Source organism: Rhyacophila brunnea, unplaced genomic scaffold (genome assembly GCF_057557595.1).
Source record: "Rhyacophila brunnea isolate RB1 unplaced genomic scaffold, BYU_Rbru_1.0 scaffold_19, whole genome shotgun sequence".
In the NCBI taxonomy this organism is placed as follows: Eukaryota; Metazoa; Arthropoda; class Insecta; order Trichoptera; family Rhyacophilidae; genus Rhyacophila; species Rhyacophila brunnea.
Window position 1 is genome coordinate 7779339 of NW_028232848.1, and position 18581 is coordinate 7797919.

The 18581-nt window shown below is 33.7% G+C and overlaps 1 protein-coding gene across 1 annotated transcript; it reads right to left on the reverse strand.

The window, feature by feature from the left end:
- Window positions 1–482: 482 nt before the first annotated feature.
- On the reverse strand, window positions 483–17979 carry Sirt6 (sirtuin 6). The gene is made up of 6 exons (XM_085945852.1): window positions 17843–17979; window positions 17625–17752; window positions 8942–9184; window positions 5619–5792; window positions 4381–4504; window positions 483–1598 (listed from the first exon to the last, which is right to left on the reverse strand). Exons 1-6 carry the CDS (start codon window positions 17906–17908, stop codon window positions 1029–1031), a joined length of 1305 nt encoding a protein of 434 aa, XP_085801978.1. The 5' UTR covers window positions 17909–17979; the 3' UTR covers window positions 483–1028.
- Window positions 17980–18581: the final 602 nt, after the last annotated feature.

Below are 18581 nucleotides of genomic sequence, written 5' to 3' on the forward strand. Positions count from 1 at the left end.
GTGTACTTCTTTGAACTTCTATAGATGTATAATCGTATTTTCACTGCTTTTGTATGTTTATATTGGTAACTGGACAAAACAGAACAGCCAGGGAAAAAATGAAACATTAATTTTTGTGGAATCTATTTAGGTTAGGTTAGGTCATTATTTCGTTGTACCTAGTCACCCAATCATTTTGAACATATTATATTGAATAAGATGAGATATCCTAAGCTTGCCGGCAACACCAAGTTAAGTCCCGTTTATTTGAGGCTTTCTAGCGATTAGGAATGTAGAAATTAGGTATATAATTTGATTTATTATGGCGTATTGAAAATCTGTGCTATTAAAAAATCCATCAACATAATAGAGATAGAACAATTTCAATATTATATTTTTCCTAAAAGGTCATAGTTATATTTATCGTTGTTCTGTTTTGTCATGGAACCGTTTATATCATGTTCTCTTTTTATATTTTCATTTTTATTGTTATTCCTTTTTTTCATTATAGTAATGTTTCATGTCATGTTGTGAACGTCTTAAACTTATAATTTATAATGTCCACAATATTTTAAAAAATAAATTGAATTTGAAATAATTTTGGATATTTTATTAATACAAGAACATTGTAAATCTATTATGGTTTGGCTTAGGCTAGGCTTACTGAATTTAAAAAAACCAACCAAAACTATCTATCTATAATAATTATATACCTATTCTTAATTCAACGAAAACAAATAAGTATGACAGAAAAGTAAGAATTATTTTTGTCAGATCCGCCCATAGCATACCAAAACTATTATGGTTTGGTTTGGGCATGATTTAATTGATTTTGAAAAACCAACCAACACCATCTGTAAATTGTAGTCTTACTTCAATGAAAACAAATACATATGACTGAAAAAGTTTAGAGCACACTATTTATGTCAGATCGTAACAGCCTATCTCCACCCTTCGCCACTGCAATGGAATCATTTACGTTTGAAACACAAACAGTATTTACTACAAAATATTGAATCAAACGCCTCAATTATTTACGTATCATTTTCCTAGGCTTCAACTTTGCATTCAGGTATAATACTATCAGTCTTCAAGACAGTTTCTGTATCGTTAGTGATCTGCTTGATAATGTTCTTAATTTCTCCCACACCTACAGATTCTTTCACATCCTTTACATCATCATCATCATCATCATCAATGATAATAACCTCATCTTTGACTTCATCTTTAACCTCGTCTTGCAACTTAACAACACCGTTTATCTTTGAGTCATTACAATCAATTTTTTTCACAACGCATTTCACTAATTCGGATTTAGTATTCTGAACTGTCTCATTTTTACTTCGTTTGCTGGGTAGCATTTCCGTTATTGGCGGCACATCCCTCTGCTTTTTAACCAACGTCCGAATTTTAGTTACACCACTGCACTTGCTACAGAACAACGTCTTCGTTTGCTTGACAAGTTTTTGTGTTATAGTCCAGTCCATCAGTCCCTCGGTGGTTGCACACGTAGGATCCGACAATGTATCATAGTCCGGTATGTCAAGTCCCAAATTTTCCATTACATGCCGCATAACATCATCTACGTAAGTATGGATGATTAGGTCTGCTTTGTTGTCCTGTAAAAATATAAAGACATTCTCATTTTCACCGAAAACATAAATTATGATACCTATATAACAAGCTTTGTACTTATAGATCCACCAGTATAAGTTGTCAGTCGAGGGAGGACGCCACATGCTATTGTCTGGCAACTTCATCTTGGCTACGTGGCAAATCTGTGAACTACAATCCCCTCCAGTACAGCTAATCGAACTTCCGGTTTCAAATTAGGAACGCCCCCAAATTATTCATTACATTTTAGACACTTCGTATTGGGCGCATCTATCAATTTACGTAATTTGAAGCTTTTTATATTCAAAAGATGTCTAAAACAATACGAAATGATGTTCGTAATATTATCAGTAAACTTTTGATTTATTGCGAAGAAGAAAAAGAGTCGTATTTAAAAGGCGAGCCTATACAATACTTTAAACAAGCCCATTTTACGGGTTCCTGTCATGTCAGGTATGTCAAAATTCAGTGTTGCAATCCTAGAAATATTTCCCCAAATACTGGAAATTATGTTTGTATTTTATAAAGTTATGTGTATCGTAATCTATTTTATTAACATTTTAGACGTATAATTAAGTATAAATGATCATTATTAGTTAGTTCGTGAATTATCCTTGTATTTTTAAACCGATAAGTAGGTATATATTGTTTTAAAATTTATGTAAGATGGATATAATTTAATTTATAGAAAATTATTTTCACAGTATGTGTTTCTACAACAATTTTAGTAAAAATACGATATAAAGACATCATTTGTAAATTATAAAACATGTGATTGGGTCATCAATATAATATTGAATATGTTATATCTTTCACTTCTACTTATTTAGTCATAATTTGTGTGCTAGTTATTTCATTAATAAATACCTGCAGCAATATTATCAGTTAATGTGGGTTCAATGATACATTTCCTTCCAAATTCAATAATTACGCTGTATTAATTAACCTAATATAATAGTAATAATTAAGAGGTGAAATTATTTGAAAAAAAATTTCTATTGATATTTATTGAACAATAATTAGACTTATAAATTAATGTACTTAAAATGTACTAAAACTAAAATGTATTAAAAAAATGTACTAAAACTTAAAACCTTATTTCGCGGATATGTTTTCTCAAAAAATGACAACACTGAGAAATATTCTAAATGCGACAAGGGCGACTTCCTGTTGTCGCCTAAATAATGTTGTCGGACAGTAACATTTGACTTATCATTCAATACTTTTTATATTGTAATTAACATAGTTCTAAATTCGAACAACTGACGATTTATGATGCTATATCCAGTGGCGGCTCGTGGTTATTATGTCTGGGGATGCTGCGGTTGATTAAAAATAAATGATTACTTGAATTATATTTTACTATTAACATCAAAATTATTAAATATTATAAGTGTCTTTATTTCATTATACAATTGATTCTTCTGTCTTTTTTCCTTGAAAGAAGGTCATATCACCTTTTAGTTACTCTCGACATCTGTCGCAACTCGAGTCGCTACTAGCTCAGACTCGCTGTCCAATTTACAATTAATGTACCTATCCAATATGTCTGCCTTCGTATCTTCTTTAACACAAATACAAGATTGCTGTTTCTTTGTCTGAAGTACAATGTTTATTCATTTTAGCAGATAGCGTTGCATCATTACTACGGCTGTGTGTGAGCAAGGGACTTGTGACATGACTGACAGTTAGGATATGTGGCTACATTCATGTCGAGTCGAATATCAGTATGCACTACGCCTAAATGTTGTATGTTAAATTTATTATTTACAATAAAAAGTACGAAAGACGAGCATGTTGATTTCTTAGCAAGTCTGGTGTAGGTACTATTCTGACTTTTTCATGAGAAATTTTAAGCATTTTAACACTCAGACTAGATTATATATATGCCAGATGTGTATTTTGCAGGCTAGATTGCGTATTAAAAAATACTACATATGGCAAAAAAAATGCTAAATTGCCAATGCTGGATAAATAATAGATTTTTTTTAAAAACTAATACATACATACATACTATCGACTTCATAGATATTGCCTTTCCAAACCAATTTTGTTCTTTAACAAACTGGAGGTCTATTCTTAACAGTTATCACTTTAGCACGTTTCCATTATTTTCATTGGACCAAATTAACACGGAACGCATTCTATACAGAAAACAGTTATAGGCGGCTATCTCTAATTCATAATACGGCGAAAATTTAGGTTAGTAGACATGTCGGTCAAATTCGCATATGTGCGTGCTGCCGAACCCAAGCGGATAAGACCGAACACAAGCGGTTAAAGCCGAACCAGCGCCATCAAGTCGGTAATGAGCCGAACACAAGAATTTTGAATTGACACGTCAGACATATCAACATAACCTACAATTTTATTAGTCATTTCATTGCGATTGCAGTACAACAGTCGGTCTTGCATCTGAATTCTCTCTTGTAAAATTGACATACTCTGTCTCGTTCTCAAAGTTAGCTCTGTTAAAAGATATCACCTTTTGAAAGTTCAGACAGTTAACTTTTTTACATAATTAACCGCCAGAATACGTAAATGATAAATGTGATACATGTATCACAATTAGCTCTTTTTCGATGTTAAATGATATGTTAGAATAGCTGAGGGTGCTAATGAACCTTAATTTAAAACTCAAACTGCAAATTGAGTGGAGTGGCAGCTTGCAAATCTTAAAATGGGGAGTCAAATGGTTGAAAAAATCTATATGTAAACAATTATGTAATAAACTTGCCCAAATGGCAACAATTTAATATTTATGATAATACAATAAAATACAATTACATGTTTGGTTGGCTGTAGATTGCATATCACCAATTTTCCTCCGTATCGTATTGTGTCTAACGGAAGATTTCCACTCGGAATGATTTGAAGAGTTGTTCCCAGGCAGATACTCAAATCCGCAATGCTGAAATTCACACCAAAACCAAAATTACATCAATCTTCCATCTACGATTTATGAAGAAAACTGGAATGAAATCGTACGCACACCAGTTAGCAATCACTGGTTTCCATACTTATTTTTCTTTTTCCTAACGGCACAACAGGCAAGTGTTCAATAATAGAAGTATAGTAGTGTTACAAAAAAAATTCTAACATTTAATGAAGCCCTCATGTGCTTATATATATAAATATATCTTCGGTCATATCCGTCCCTTAGCTGGAGCATATGGACACCACACAACGCCTCCAAGAAGCTCTGTCGCTCGCCAGTCCTGTTCCAGGTCATACCAGCATCCCGTAGCTCCACTATACATCCTATAGATACTATTTAGTGACCTTCCAGGACACAGGAATTTGGTTGGCTTGAAAAACAGGCAAGCCAGGTTGAGGTTTTCTTCTGACATACGCAGCATGTGGCCGAGTATTGACTCTTTGTCCAATGTTGCCTCTTCAATCTTAGCGTGCTGAGAGGCTGCTTGGCTTGTTCTCTTATCTCCTCGTTACGGAAAAATATATACAGTCGAACCTCGGTTATTACGAGGAAGATGGGACCGACTGAATTTGCTCGTTATAAGCGTTACTCGTTATATCAGAGAATAGGTATTTTTAAATGAACAGTCACATAACACAAAAAGTCGAAAATAAAAAATCTGAAAACCATCGTAAAAATTCCCGCATGGCATTCATAAACTACAAGTTGTTTGTTGTAATGAACGGTGGTAGGTACCTATGGACTTCACAAACCTTGGATTTCAACCATATGCACGGATACTTTTTCATTATTGTCGGCGAAAACAGTAATTACGTAGGTACTTAGACACTATACCAGTGTCATAAACGTAATCCGACCCCGGCGGCATCCTGTCCGATCGGATTTTATTGTTTAGGGTCGAAATTTTTTTAAACGATCGACACATTAACAGCATTTTAGCTCGGTAGGTATATCCGATAAGTTGCTCTTTATAACAGTGAATAAATGTATGGAGAAAATCATAAACCAAAATGTATATTTCCACTATATTTCCTTATTACATCCAAGATCGTAATAACCGAGTTCGACTGTATTTTCATTGAGTTACCTGGAATGCATTTCAGACAAGTTTAAATCATCGTCAGGCAAACTGTGTTCCCAATCCAAGATGGTGTCTTGCAGTTTTCCCCGACATGGGCGTCCACTCGACCGCGCTCCGTAGCACTGTTGCCCTAAAAGCTTTCGGCCAACTGTGTGCGCGGGAGACTTTCGAACAAATTGTCTATAAAACACAAAAACATATTCATGTAGATTGTAGATCATTTGTTCTCATATGCGGCCACCAGAGGATTTTCCTGCGGCCACCAGCGCTTGACAGAATAATATTTTAAAAATTTATTTATAAAATTTATTGAAAACACATGACTTGTCTTAAATTTCTTTTCACGTTCAAATGATCCATGTGTTTTTGTGAACAGATCATGTGTGAAATAGTCCGTTTCTGAGAATAAAGACAATTGCTTTATTAATATTGTCGATTTTTCCTACTACTGTATACTGTGAAAGATCATTCAGTGTAATGCAGTTCATAAAAAACAAATATCGAAGCCATTGACAGTAAACTTTGAAGCAGCCATGCGGCTCGCATTTGAAAAAAGGAGTATTGAGGAATTTCCATTTGCATTATTTTTAAATAAATAGATATGTACTAAAATGTTCAAATGTCTTTTAGTAAATGGACTTGTCTATAAATAAATTGATCCATTTTTTTTTAATAAATAAAATTTAGCTTTTATTTTTTCAATCACAGCAAAAGTGAAATTTGGTGCGGCCACCAGACGTTTCCATAGAACTGTCAATGTCAATTGTGCGGCCACAATTAAATTTAACGTGAGAACCACTGTTGTAGATTGACTACTTCTGTTCAACATATTAATTTTAATCAAATCCGGGACATAGATCAATTGAAAATGTAGCAATATTTACCATGCCACTGGCACGGTCATAGGTTGGTTCATCCCTTTTGAAAAAATTAAAACAGTAGGTAACACAATGTGTTTAACTTTATTAATTCTTGGAATTGGCTTAAATTCTCTGATAAACTATTTAGTAGTATTTTTCCACAGAAACACTTCATCTGTTTGTTTAATTTAATCTGAGAGCTGATCACTAGACAAATACTAAAATTGATTCCTATGGAATGATACAAAACTATCATTAATTTGAAATATAAAAGACAAATTTGATATTGCAGGTTTTCGCATGTATAAATCATTTTACTCACCATGGCCGAGCGGTTACTGCATCGGCTTACAATGACGTGGGTCCCGAGTCTGGTTTGGACCTAATAGATTTAACATGTGGCAAGCATCCATTTCTCGGAAAAAACAAAAATCTGTTAGTACAACCTCCGCTCTGTGGATCTTCTTGAGATCAAACATGGTAAAAGAAAAAAACAACGCCACCATAGTTTCAATACGCCAACTTACAGAATATAATATTTCTGTGGTTACAAGTTCTACTACACAAAAAACACTCCACTATTGCCATTGGGTGCAATAATACTTTTTTAGTATGGGTGAATTGGTAGCTTTAAAAAATAATATTCCTCGTGCTGACAGCACTTTTTTGCTCACTTTTGATACTTATACTATGACTAATAAACAAAATGACGATCTGGCACATATATGCTAAGAGCATTTTAGTGTCTATGATCATATCTATGCCATTCCGTTTACACATAAGCGAATATATGTCAAAAAAATCTATGACAGAGGTGTGGGCATAGAATCTATGACACCCGTATTTGCCAATGCGTTTACACACGATGCGGTATAATCTATTGTGTCGCATATTTGCCACTGATAAATACCACCGACATGACGTTTGACAGACATTATGGTTGGTACGTCGTCAAAAAATATATTAGCCTATTCGTGAACGTCAACCTGTCAAATGAAAATCGAAATATGATAGAATTGGCTTGCTAGGTTGTAGGTAGTGAGATTTTAAACTACCTATATTAACTATTTTGTTCTTGTCCACATCGTATTATGATGCCGGCGAATGTAGGAAACCCATGGATGCTGCCATAATTTAATAAGAGAACAAGAAGTGAGGATAAGGCGATGTATATAAATTTCGTATGCTTTTAGTGTGAAGATTTCGATAGGTGATTATAAAAGGTTGAGCCCCTTATAAGGTATTCGTTGTTTCCGTATCCCGTATCCCTTATAAGGTATTCGTTGTATCCCGTATTCGTTGTAGTAGCCATAATTATAGTAATATTTAAATAAAATCGCCGTTTTCGACCATCATTCCGGTGTTATTTGTTCACTTCCAAGTCCCAATGAAAGACGACGTCCAAACACCACCATGTCAAGTCATGAGGCTTTTATGTATTTAAAATATAAACAATTTCCATTTAAAACATACATTTACCATATTATTAAATAGGCATTTAACTCAATTTATGTTGGTTTATAAGGCAATCAGCGTATTGATATTACGCTGTATGAGATGTCGGCTCATTGGTATGGAGCGATTTGCAGTCAATGACGTTTTATATAAAGTAAATCAAAAATAAAAGTGAATATGTACGATCATCAACCAATGCAGTAAAAAAAAGTTCAAACCCCCTCAATTTAAATGATTTTTCTCCAGTTCTACATTTTATTTGTATAAAAGACCAGTCATTTTAAATGTTTATTTTATAAAACAATAATTTTCAACGTATAATTTTTACTATGAGATTGCTGATGAAATATTTCCACGGTTCGAAAAGTCTAGAGAACTCTAATGAAATAACTTAATGAAATTTTTTTTTCGACCATGTCCAATGCTAATAAGATCATATATATCGTCGCCGTAGATGTCAAGGGAGCCAAGCCACAAATTTGGCAAAAATGAGTAAAGTACACAAAAGCATTTCAAAATCACCAAAGATGCAGTGGTCAATGGATTTAAGCTACAAAACTCTTTTGATTACCACACACGTGTGCCAGCTGTACATTTAAATATTCAGTGGTCAAGAGATATAACACACATAACTTCTAAGATACTATTTTTTTTAGTTATTTGTACAAAATAATAAAAAGATAATACCATAAAATATATTCAATGTTGAAAGTTTCACCGTTATATCTTTAAAATAATTCACACAAAATCTTTGAGTGCCTGTTTCTCAGCATTATGATTTTGTGGACTGGCTCCCTTGATTGATTTGATTATGGGCCTCTACAGAATGGAGATTAGTAATAACAGATTTTGTTGTTACGAGAAATGGATGTCAGCCACCTGCTCAACCTATTAGGTCCTCATTCTGACTCATACACAAATTGAAAAATAATATGTGTACTTGCCAGATCCAGAATTCGAACCTGGGACCCACGACGCTATAAGCCGACGCTTAAGCTGTTAAAAAATTATTACCTATTACAAATGTTGCATTGCTCAGTAAACATATTCCCATGCAATTCTGCCAAATGGGATCTCTTCAAGCCCGATTTTAAGTGTAAGCCATCTATGTTTTGGCTGACAACATAATGTATCAAGTTGTTATCAGCTAAATGCTTCAGAGCCATGTGCGTCTTAGTTGGCTTAGCATCATTAAATGAAATGTCGGTGCTCGGTTTAAGTCCCTTCTCTTCAAGAGTCCACACCCCTTTTGGACCTCTGAAAAAAAGAAATATTTCTGATGTATATTTTAGTTGTCTCGTGAATAAGTTATGATTAAATTTCATATTGAGAAGCCGTTTGATGACTTATCTCTTATGCTGCATTCTCACGTATCGATTAATGCGTTGAATGTTGAAAAAGAATTTATAACCAAAATGACATTGAGTGAATTTATTAATTTAGTTAACGTCAGTTTGTCTGACCACTTCTTTGGAAACGTCAGACTTAATTCAGAAACTAAAAAATTTACACTGTGATGCACGACAACGAACTAGAGTGCTAAAATTATAATTTGAAGTGTCATGGCTGCCGTCGTGGCGCTGCGATATATTATGAAAGGATTGCAAGTATTACGAGACTTTTTCCCTACTTTAGTTCAGAATGTGCTACGTACTACCTACAATAAAAGACAATGCCAAACGATAATATTTTTCCAGTCATCGGGGTATTTTTAGTTATATGATTCAATTCATTTTCAATTCAATTCATTTATTTTTTTAACATATTGTGGACATTACAAATTATAAGTTTAAGACGTTCACAACATGACATTTAGAAACAAAGATATATAAATATAACAGTATTACATAAAAAAAAGAGATATATCAGTAGATGAATTAGATAGGTACAAGGAAGTACACCGGATGAGTTAAGCAGACCCTATTTTAAGAATTTATAAAACAACATCCACCTAAACTCATTCTCACGTAGGTGGAATATATCAACACCCGAAGCAATTTCGTTGAACATAGTTATCACTCTCCCAATTGGCATTACCAGTGGCAGGTTGGTTCTGCACCTTGGGAGAATAAACAACTGATGGTCTCTATTTCTAAGATAGTTATCAGGGACACACAGGTCAACACTGCCCAGAATGGCAGAGTTCTCATTTATACCTTGTATAAGTCGAAAAAAATACGTAGCTAAATAAAGATTTCTTCTAAATTGCAGACTGCAGTATGTAAGCATGCCTAAGAGAAAGTCAGTTGGATAAAGCCACGGATAGTATCCATACAATCTCAAGTAAAGGAGTCTCAAGAATTTCTTCTGTACCCTCTCCACCATAAGGCCATACTTCAACTGGTGCGGTGCCCAAACAATAGACCCACTCTTAAGTCTGCTTCGAACTAAAGAATTAAATAAAAGTTTTAATACCGTAACATCTGAAAAGACCCGGGAAGTACGCATGACAAAGCCCAACATTTTAAGCGCTTTGTTACAAATGGTAACTATATGGCTAATAAATGTCAGTTTACTCTCAAACGTAATGCCAAGATCCCTTACAGATGATATTCGTGACAGAACTCTGCCATGCATCGAGTATTGGAAAAACAACACTTTTGAGGCTCTGGTAAACGATAAAAGATTGCATTTATCAATATTGAATTCTAGTTTGTTACGCCTGCCCCAAATCCATGCTGTTCATTTATTATAAATGACTCAATTTTTGGAGAAATCATGTTGTGCATGATCATCTCAAGAACTTTTGCTGGTGCAGAGAGAACAGCTACCGGCCTGTAATTCGCCACTGATGAACTGAAATGTCAAAGAATATCTAGCTGTCATTGCAGCGACTATCATCGACCTTATTTATAGTCCCAGTGAGCTCATTTTGTTTTCTTTTTTGCAGTAGGTTATAATCCTCCTGCTACCAATATTCAACACTTTTTGCATTATTAACACGTTTAAACAATTTACACAAACTTGCAGCATGCACAAATAATGAACGTCAAATGATTGCACGGCGAGGGGAATGAAGAGGAAAGGAATAGGGAGAATTGTAATGATAGGCCACGCTTCACATTATATTTGCCGCAGTCTATGTAATCACGTGCAAGTAGAAACAAGTTTGATGTGCCGATGCGTGATGATGTCGAATTGTTATTACCTTATTTATTTGTATGGCTCCTATACCAGTCATCCGATTGCAATGAAACTTTCGTCAGTTATTGTGCGCATACCCGCGAAGGTTTCTGAATTAGTACAATCATCTTCTACTTCTTTCGTTCTTCTATTCGTATGCGTTCCTATACCATTCATCGGATTGCGATGAAACTTTCGACAGTTGTGCGCACACCCGCGAAGGTTTCTGAATTAGAAAAACCATCTTCTTCTTCTTCATTATATTTTCATTTATTCGTATGGTTCCTATACCATTCATTCGATTGTGATGAAATCTTCGTCAGTTATTGTGCGCATGCCCGCGAAGGTTTCTGAATTAGAAAAACCATCTTCTTCTTCTATTCGTATGCTTTCCTACACCATTCATCCGATTGCGATGAAACTTTTGCCAGCTGTTGTGCGCACACCCGCAAAGCTTTCTAAATTAGTATTACATAAAATAAAAAGTTTGTTGTTTGTTTGTTCCATCCAATTTTGAATTTTTTACTACATATTAATACTATTATAACGTTTACATATTTTGGATTCGATTTTAATTTAGTGTTCTTTTGTTTGACCTTTACTCCTATTAGAATTATTGGTACAGTTCGGTTATGAGGAATACAGCGGCAAACACATTTTGAAAATAGCCGATATACTGGATTATTTGTTTTTTCATTTCATTGTCATTTTGTCAGTTTCACTTTTAGGTGGTTGTTACTGGTCCTCCATTGTCTTTAGCTGTCAGTCGCCATTTTGGAATTCAGCTATCTTTTTGTCATTGAATTATAGTACGCGGTCGTAGAAATGATAGTATTTCAGCAAAAATTATAGGATGTGTTGAAAATATAAGTTTTTTGTTTGTCACATAAACATAACGGAGAATTCGAGAAATTCCGATGCCCTGCTTTATTAAAACACCTCTTACGACCGTAAAATGCTAATCGGCGAGTTAAATTTTTTCCATTTAACCTAATTTAACCGGTGAATTCAATTAATTCCATTTTTCAAAAATGTGGTATTTTTCACGTACTGTACTTTTAAATAGTACCTACACGGACGAAAATGTTACTTTTTTTAATAGTACGGACTAAAATGTACTATAATTATAGTTCGGTTGGCAACACTGCGCTCACTGACAGATGGCAGCTCGCGACGGGGGAGAACCAGTAAAAAAAACCCACTTTTATATTATAAAAATACTAGCTGAGCCAGCTGGCTCTCGCCAGTCTGTCTCGCTAGCTCTTGCAGACGGCTTGGCGGTATTGGATATTAATATAATTGTGAAGTATGCATAGGCGGCGCCATAGTTTTCCCTTCGTGATAGATTTTCATTCACCTCAGACAGTTTGACATTTCGCTGATTTGTCAGTTTTACGATTTGCAAGTCGTCACTGCCAATATAAATTTGGGGTCATATGCGTAGTCTATTCTGGAGTCTGGCCTTTACAATATCGTCTGACACCACTTCAGACTTATAGACTTAGCAGAACAGCTGGCAATCGCTGATTGCTACTACTGACATTTTAATAGAATATACCTAATATGTTTATATATTGCACTTTCTCATTCATTCTTATTTATTTTCGTTAAACTAAGAACATACATTACACGTCATGTTGTTGGTTAGTTTTTTATAATTCATTAAACCCTGCCTAAACCAAACAATAGTAGTTAAAATATTATTCTATCAATTAAATATCCAAAATGATGTATGATTTAATGGCATAATTTTAAATATTTTATAGACAGATGCGTATTATGGCTTGGTTTCCCAGGGTTTAATTGAATTTTAAAAACTAACCAACACCATCTGTAAATTGTAGTCTTAGTTCAATGTAAATAAATACGTATAACACCCTACCTCCACCCATCGCCACTGCAGGATAGTCTTATTTTTCATACATTTAGATTATTGCGATATAATACGTTTTATTTATTCAATGGGATCCCCTTAGATTGTACCCACTATTTCTTATAATAAGTCTTTTAAGATACTCGTAATTACCACTCTGAAGGGGTGTATCCTTATGCTTTGCTTAGGAGCAAAATTGGTACTTTATTTTAAAATTCGTAAGTTCTTAATATACTAATAAATAAATTCCAACATGTTAAAATTATTATTTAACAAATTATCTTTGTGGGGAAATAAAAAAATATTATTTTTATCATGTACAAAAATGGAAAAAGAAACAGGTAGGTACTTACTTATTGTACCTAATTGTGTCGTATAAAGGTCATAATCGACTATATTTGACTATAAGTATATATTTCACTTAGAAGAAATAAAAGATGAAATAGCAAACAACATGGATAATATCATTATCAAAAGAAACATTATTGCAATTTAATTTTTATTAATATTAATAGTTACTAATGATTTAAAAGAAGAAGAAAGGTTACTGTAATTTTATATGTAATTATTATTATAAAATATATACCTAAACATTATTAATGTTTAATTACTTGTATTAAACGTCACATGAATTTCATTTACCTACCGAAATGTAAAAATAATACAATTATTACTGAATCACGATAACTACCTATCTATTTTATATGGAAGTGTGTGATACTTCTTTGAATTGAATTGAAACTGAATTAAATATGGACAAAAATATATCTATAGGAAACGTATTTCTGAAAGTAATTGACTATTGTTTTTATGCTCGTCTATAGAGACATTAAACATATTATATGCATTATGTAATTAACGTAAACAATGAATGCTAATAGAAATGTCACATTTTTTCGATTAGGTATTCCTGCAAATTCTAAATTTGAATTCTGCCACGTCAAATGAACTTGTTTATATCACAAAAGAAAACAATTGAAAATCGATCATCTATTATTTCAGTTTGACAGATAAGTGGCAGTGAAGTGGTTTTGGATTATATTTTCGTAATAATTAGTGAGGAAATATGCATTTAATTCTTGTTAAATTTCTTAGTCCGCCAATGTGCTTCTTACAGATTTGAATAATTTTGTGGAATATTAATTTAGATATTTTGCAATATTGATTATATAGAAAGTATTAAACGACATTATAATCAATTTGAGGTACACGGACAGCAAGATGCGAAAATGTATGGTGACGGATGTAAAACGCGATTTAAAAACGATAGTATCTGTGATTGTGTCGAGTTTTATCAGATTGTGCCCGATTCAAATGGAAGTAGATTCGGGACTCCAAAAATTGAAGTGAATTCCTTTAATAATCAACAAAATGGTATTTAAATAAAAAAGTTGACGTATTTTCCAAAATCTCTTAGGATAATAATATATAGGAGACTAGCTGAGCCAGCTGGCTCTCGCCAGTCTGTCTCGCTAGGTCTTGCAGATAGCTTTTCGTCATAGTGACTTGGTGTTGGATTTTAATATAATAATTGTAAAGTGTGTATAGACGGCGCCATAGTTTTCTCTTCGGGATGGATTTTCATTCACGTCAGACAGTTGAAAATTTAGCTGATTTGTCAGTTTTACGATCTGCATGTCGTCACTGCCAATACAAATTTGGAGTCATGTGCGTGTTCTATTCTGGAGTCTGTCCTTCTCAATATCGTCTGACACCATTTCAGGGTGCTAGGTTTAGCAGAACAGCTGGCAATCGCCGATTGCTACCACTGTTATTTTAATTTTAATACAATATATGTGTAGGTATGTGCATTTAAATATGATAAATAATTATACATCTCAATTGTGATTATCATAAATAGCGATCTAATATAACGCGAATATTAATCTCTTACGGGTCCCATGTACATAATAGAAAAAGTTAGCAGCATAAAAAATAAATTTAAACATTATTTTGTTTCATTGTCTATAAAAAATAAATGCTTTGAGTCATAGAATAATATTTTAAAAATCATATTTTGATTTAAAAATTAACCTTAAACAATATAGTTTCCCGGTGCGGGACATTCATATCGACACAAATGTTGATAAATAATGAAGCAATACATATTATATCTGATAAGAATAGGAATTTATAAGACCTAAAGATGTGAAATCAGCTTAAAGAGGCCTTCATCTAGCAGTGGATTGATACAGGTTGATGACGATAATGACGATATAAATGGGTAGGTATATATAATCACAAATTTAAAAAAATATTGCAGTTTATATGACCAAGAAGAGTAGAATTAGGTTGGGATAACCTTCATCCAGCAGTGAATTAATCTCGGTTGATGATGATAATGACGATATTATGAATGGGTAAATATAATATCAGCAATTTTGATAAATATAGCAATTCATATGACCGACAGAAATTCAAACAACTTAAGAGAGGCCTTCATCCACCGGTGGATTGATTCAGGCTCATAATGATAATGGAAATATAAATATATATAATATAATATCACCGATTTTGATAAATACAGCAATTCAAATGACAGAAAGGAGTAGAATCAGGCATGGGAGGCCTTTATCCAGCAGTAGATGGGTTCAGGTCAATGATGATAAGGAAGATAGAAATAGGTATAATATAGTAGTAGAATCAGGTTGCAGAACCCTCCATCCAGCAGTGGATTGATTCTGGTTGATGATGATGACGATATGAATATGTAGATAAATGTAATATCACCGATTTTGATAAATACAGAAATTCATACCACAGAAAGGAGTAGAATCAGGCTAAGGAGGTCTTTATTAAGCAGTGGATTGGTCCAGGTTGATGATGATGATGATGACGATATGAATATGTAAATAAATATAATACCACCGATTTTGATAAATACAGAAATTCATATGACAGAAAGGAGTAGAATCAGGCTAGCGAGGTCTTTATTAAGCAGTGGATTGGTTCAGGTCGATGATGATGATGATGACGATATGAATATGTAGATAAATATAATATCTCCGATTTTGATAAATACAGCAATTCATATGACAGAAAGGAGTAGAATCAAGCTAGGGAGGTCTTTATTAAGCAGTGGATTGGTTCAGGTCGATGATGATGATGACGATATGAATATGTAGATAAATATAATATCACCGATTTTGAGAAATACAGCAATTCATATGACAGAAAGGAGTAGAATCAGGCTAGGGAGGTCTTTATTAAGTAGTGGATTAATCCTGGTTGATGATGATGATATGAATATGCTGATAAATATAATATCACCGATTTTTATAAATACAGGGATTCATATGACAGAACGGAGTAAAATCAGGCTAGGGAGGTCTTTATTAAGCAGTGTATTGGTTCAGGTCGGTGTGATGATGATGATGATGATGACGATATGAATATGTAGAAAATTATATTATAACCGATTTTGATAAATACAGAAATTCATATGACAAAAAGGAGTAGAATCAGTCTATGGAGGTCTTTATTAAGCAGAGGATTGATCCTGGTTGATGATGATGATGATAACAATATGAATTTGTAGATAAATATAGTATCACTGATTTTGATAAATAGAGCAATTCATATGACAGAAAGGAGTAGATTCGGGCTAGGGAGGCCATTATCCAGCAGTGGATTGGTTCAAGTCGATGATGATAAGATGGATAGAAATATGTATAATATCACAAATTCGTTAAACCAATAGTAGTAGAATCAGGTTGCGGAACTCTTCATCCAGCAGTGGATTGATCCTGGTTGATGATGATGATGATTATGATGACGATATGAATATGAATATGTAGATAAATAGCATTAGAAATTCAATACTGTCAAGAATACAATCAACGTAGAGAGGCCTTCATCCAGCAGTGGATTTATTGAGGCTCGTGATAATAATGGCATTATATATAGATAGGTAGATAATAATATAATATCACTGATTTTGATAAATATAACAATTCATGTGTAAGTAAGGAGTAGAATAAGGCTGAGGAGGCCTTCATCCAGCAATAGATAGGTCAAGATTGATGATGATAGGGACGATAAAAATAGGTAGATATTATACAATATCACACATTTTGATGACTATAACAATTCGTATTAATTTCTTTTATTGTTTGCAATGGCAACTTTGTTAGTTTAATATGACTATCTGATCTATGGAAATTAGTAGCCTAGGTAATTATTCAATAAAAAAAGATTGAGTGAACAGCCACAAAGTATTTTAAAAAAATCAAATTTGGAATATCACGTTATCTATGAAATGGCCGCCAGTGGCGTACCCCGCTGTCAAAAGATATTATACGTAGTAAATTGCACCAAGATTATGGTTTTTTCACCGGAAAAAAGTGCGCCAATGCCTACATTACGATATTTGAATAAAAATAATCGAATCCGTTTGTCAAATAAAGGATTAGAAGGTCTTAAGCGACGAAGACGTCATTCTGCTGTACGTTAAAAGAAGTATGGCGAATTGTATACGCTATATGAGAAAATATCAGTTATAAACGTCACGTACCTGTAAAATCATTGAAAATTTCTGAAATGTGGTCAATTCAAACGGCAGATGAATCGGTAGCGCACATTTTGAAGTGAAAAAAATAACAATAAAATGTCGCTTAAAAATGAGCTGTTAGTGAATTTTCCAAAATCTCTTAGGATAATAATAATATAGGAGATACTGTCTTCAATGTCTGGAAAACAAACCTGAAATCTGGTATTCCTGCGGACGTGCTTATCCCGGCACCGGTATGAACGACAACATGCTTGGCTTCTTTAATCAACTGCGAGAGGATCGTACATTTTTCCTTTACTTCATCTATAGAATCGAATTTCTGGGGAATGAAAGTAAGATATAAATTAGGTTAGCATTATTGCTTTATATTAAACAGAGTTGGTTCTAGCAAATCGAATAAAATATACACCTCAGCTACACCCAGGATTCCTTTGTTATCGTACGGAGACAAACCATCGGCATAATTGCATGACATTATTTAATTCGTAAATTGAAACTATTCAATACCAAATTTAATGTAACTTGGATATTTTGAAGTTTCTGTTTGACAATTGAACAGTGATACCAACGTAAAATCTTTAAAACGTGTTAATCGGCAATAGACAATATGGAATGTTTACCGTTAAGTACCATAACAAATCAATCTGTATACTTGCGCATTTTTTCGAACAACACCAAAGTCTTCAGGCGGCCTGCACACACACAATCTTGTCTGCGTGAAAGCGATATCACACGGGAATGATCGTGTGTCTAAAGCCGCGTGACACGGTCAGAGTACGATCCAAGTAGACTTGGATAGGAATAATTAGTATGAAGATGTCTCATCCAAGTGACAGCTCCAAACTATTTATTCCTATCCAAGTTAACTTGGATGCGTAGGACGCGGTCCAAGTAGCTTGGATAGGAATAATTAGTATGAAGATGTCTCATCTAAGTGACAGCTTCATACTATTTATTTCTATCCAAGTTAACTTGGATGGATAGGACGCGGTCCAAGTAGGTTGGATAGGAATGATTAGTATGAAGATGTCTCATACGAGTGCACTTGGATAGGAATAAATAGTATGAAGCTGTCACTTGGATGGCACTCGATCCAAGTGTACTTGGATGGTACTTGGACCGAGTGCCATCCAAGTGCACTCGTATGA

Excerpts from the sequence above, each read along its gene's own strand:
- Sirt6 (XM_085945852.1), bottom strand. The coding sequence starts at position 17,908 with ATGTCATGCAATTATGCCGATGGTTTGTCTCCGTACGATAACAAAGGA. Across the intron at positions 5,793-8,941 it reads CAATGCAACATTTGTAATAG|ACAATTTGTTCGAAAGTCTC; the intron begins GTAATAATTTTT and ends TGTGTTTTATAG. Across the intron at positions 4,505-5,618 it reads TTGTCTGAAATGCATTCCAG|CATTGCGGATTTGAGTATCT; the intron begins GTAACTCAATGA and ends TGTGAATTTCAG.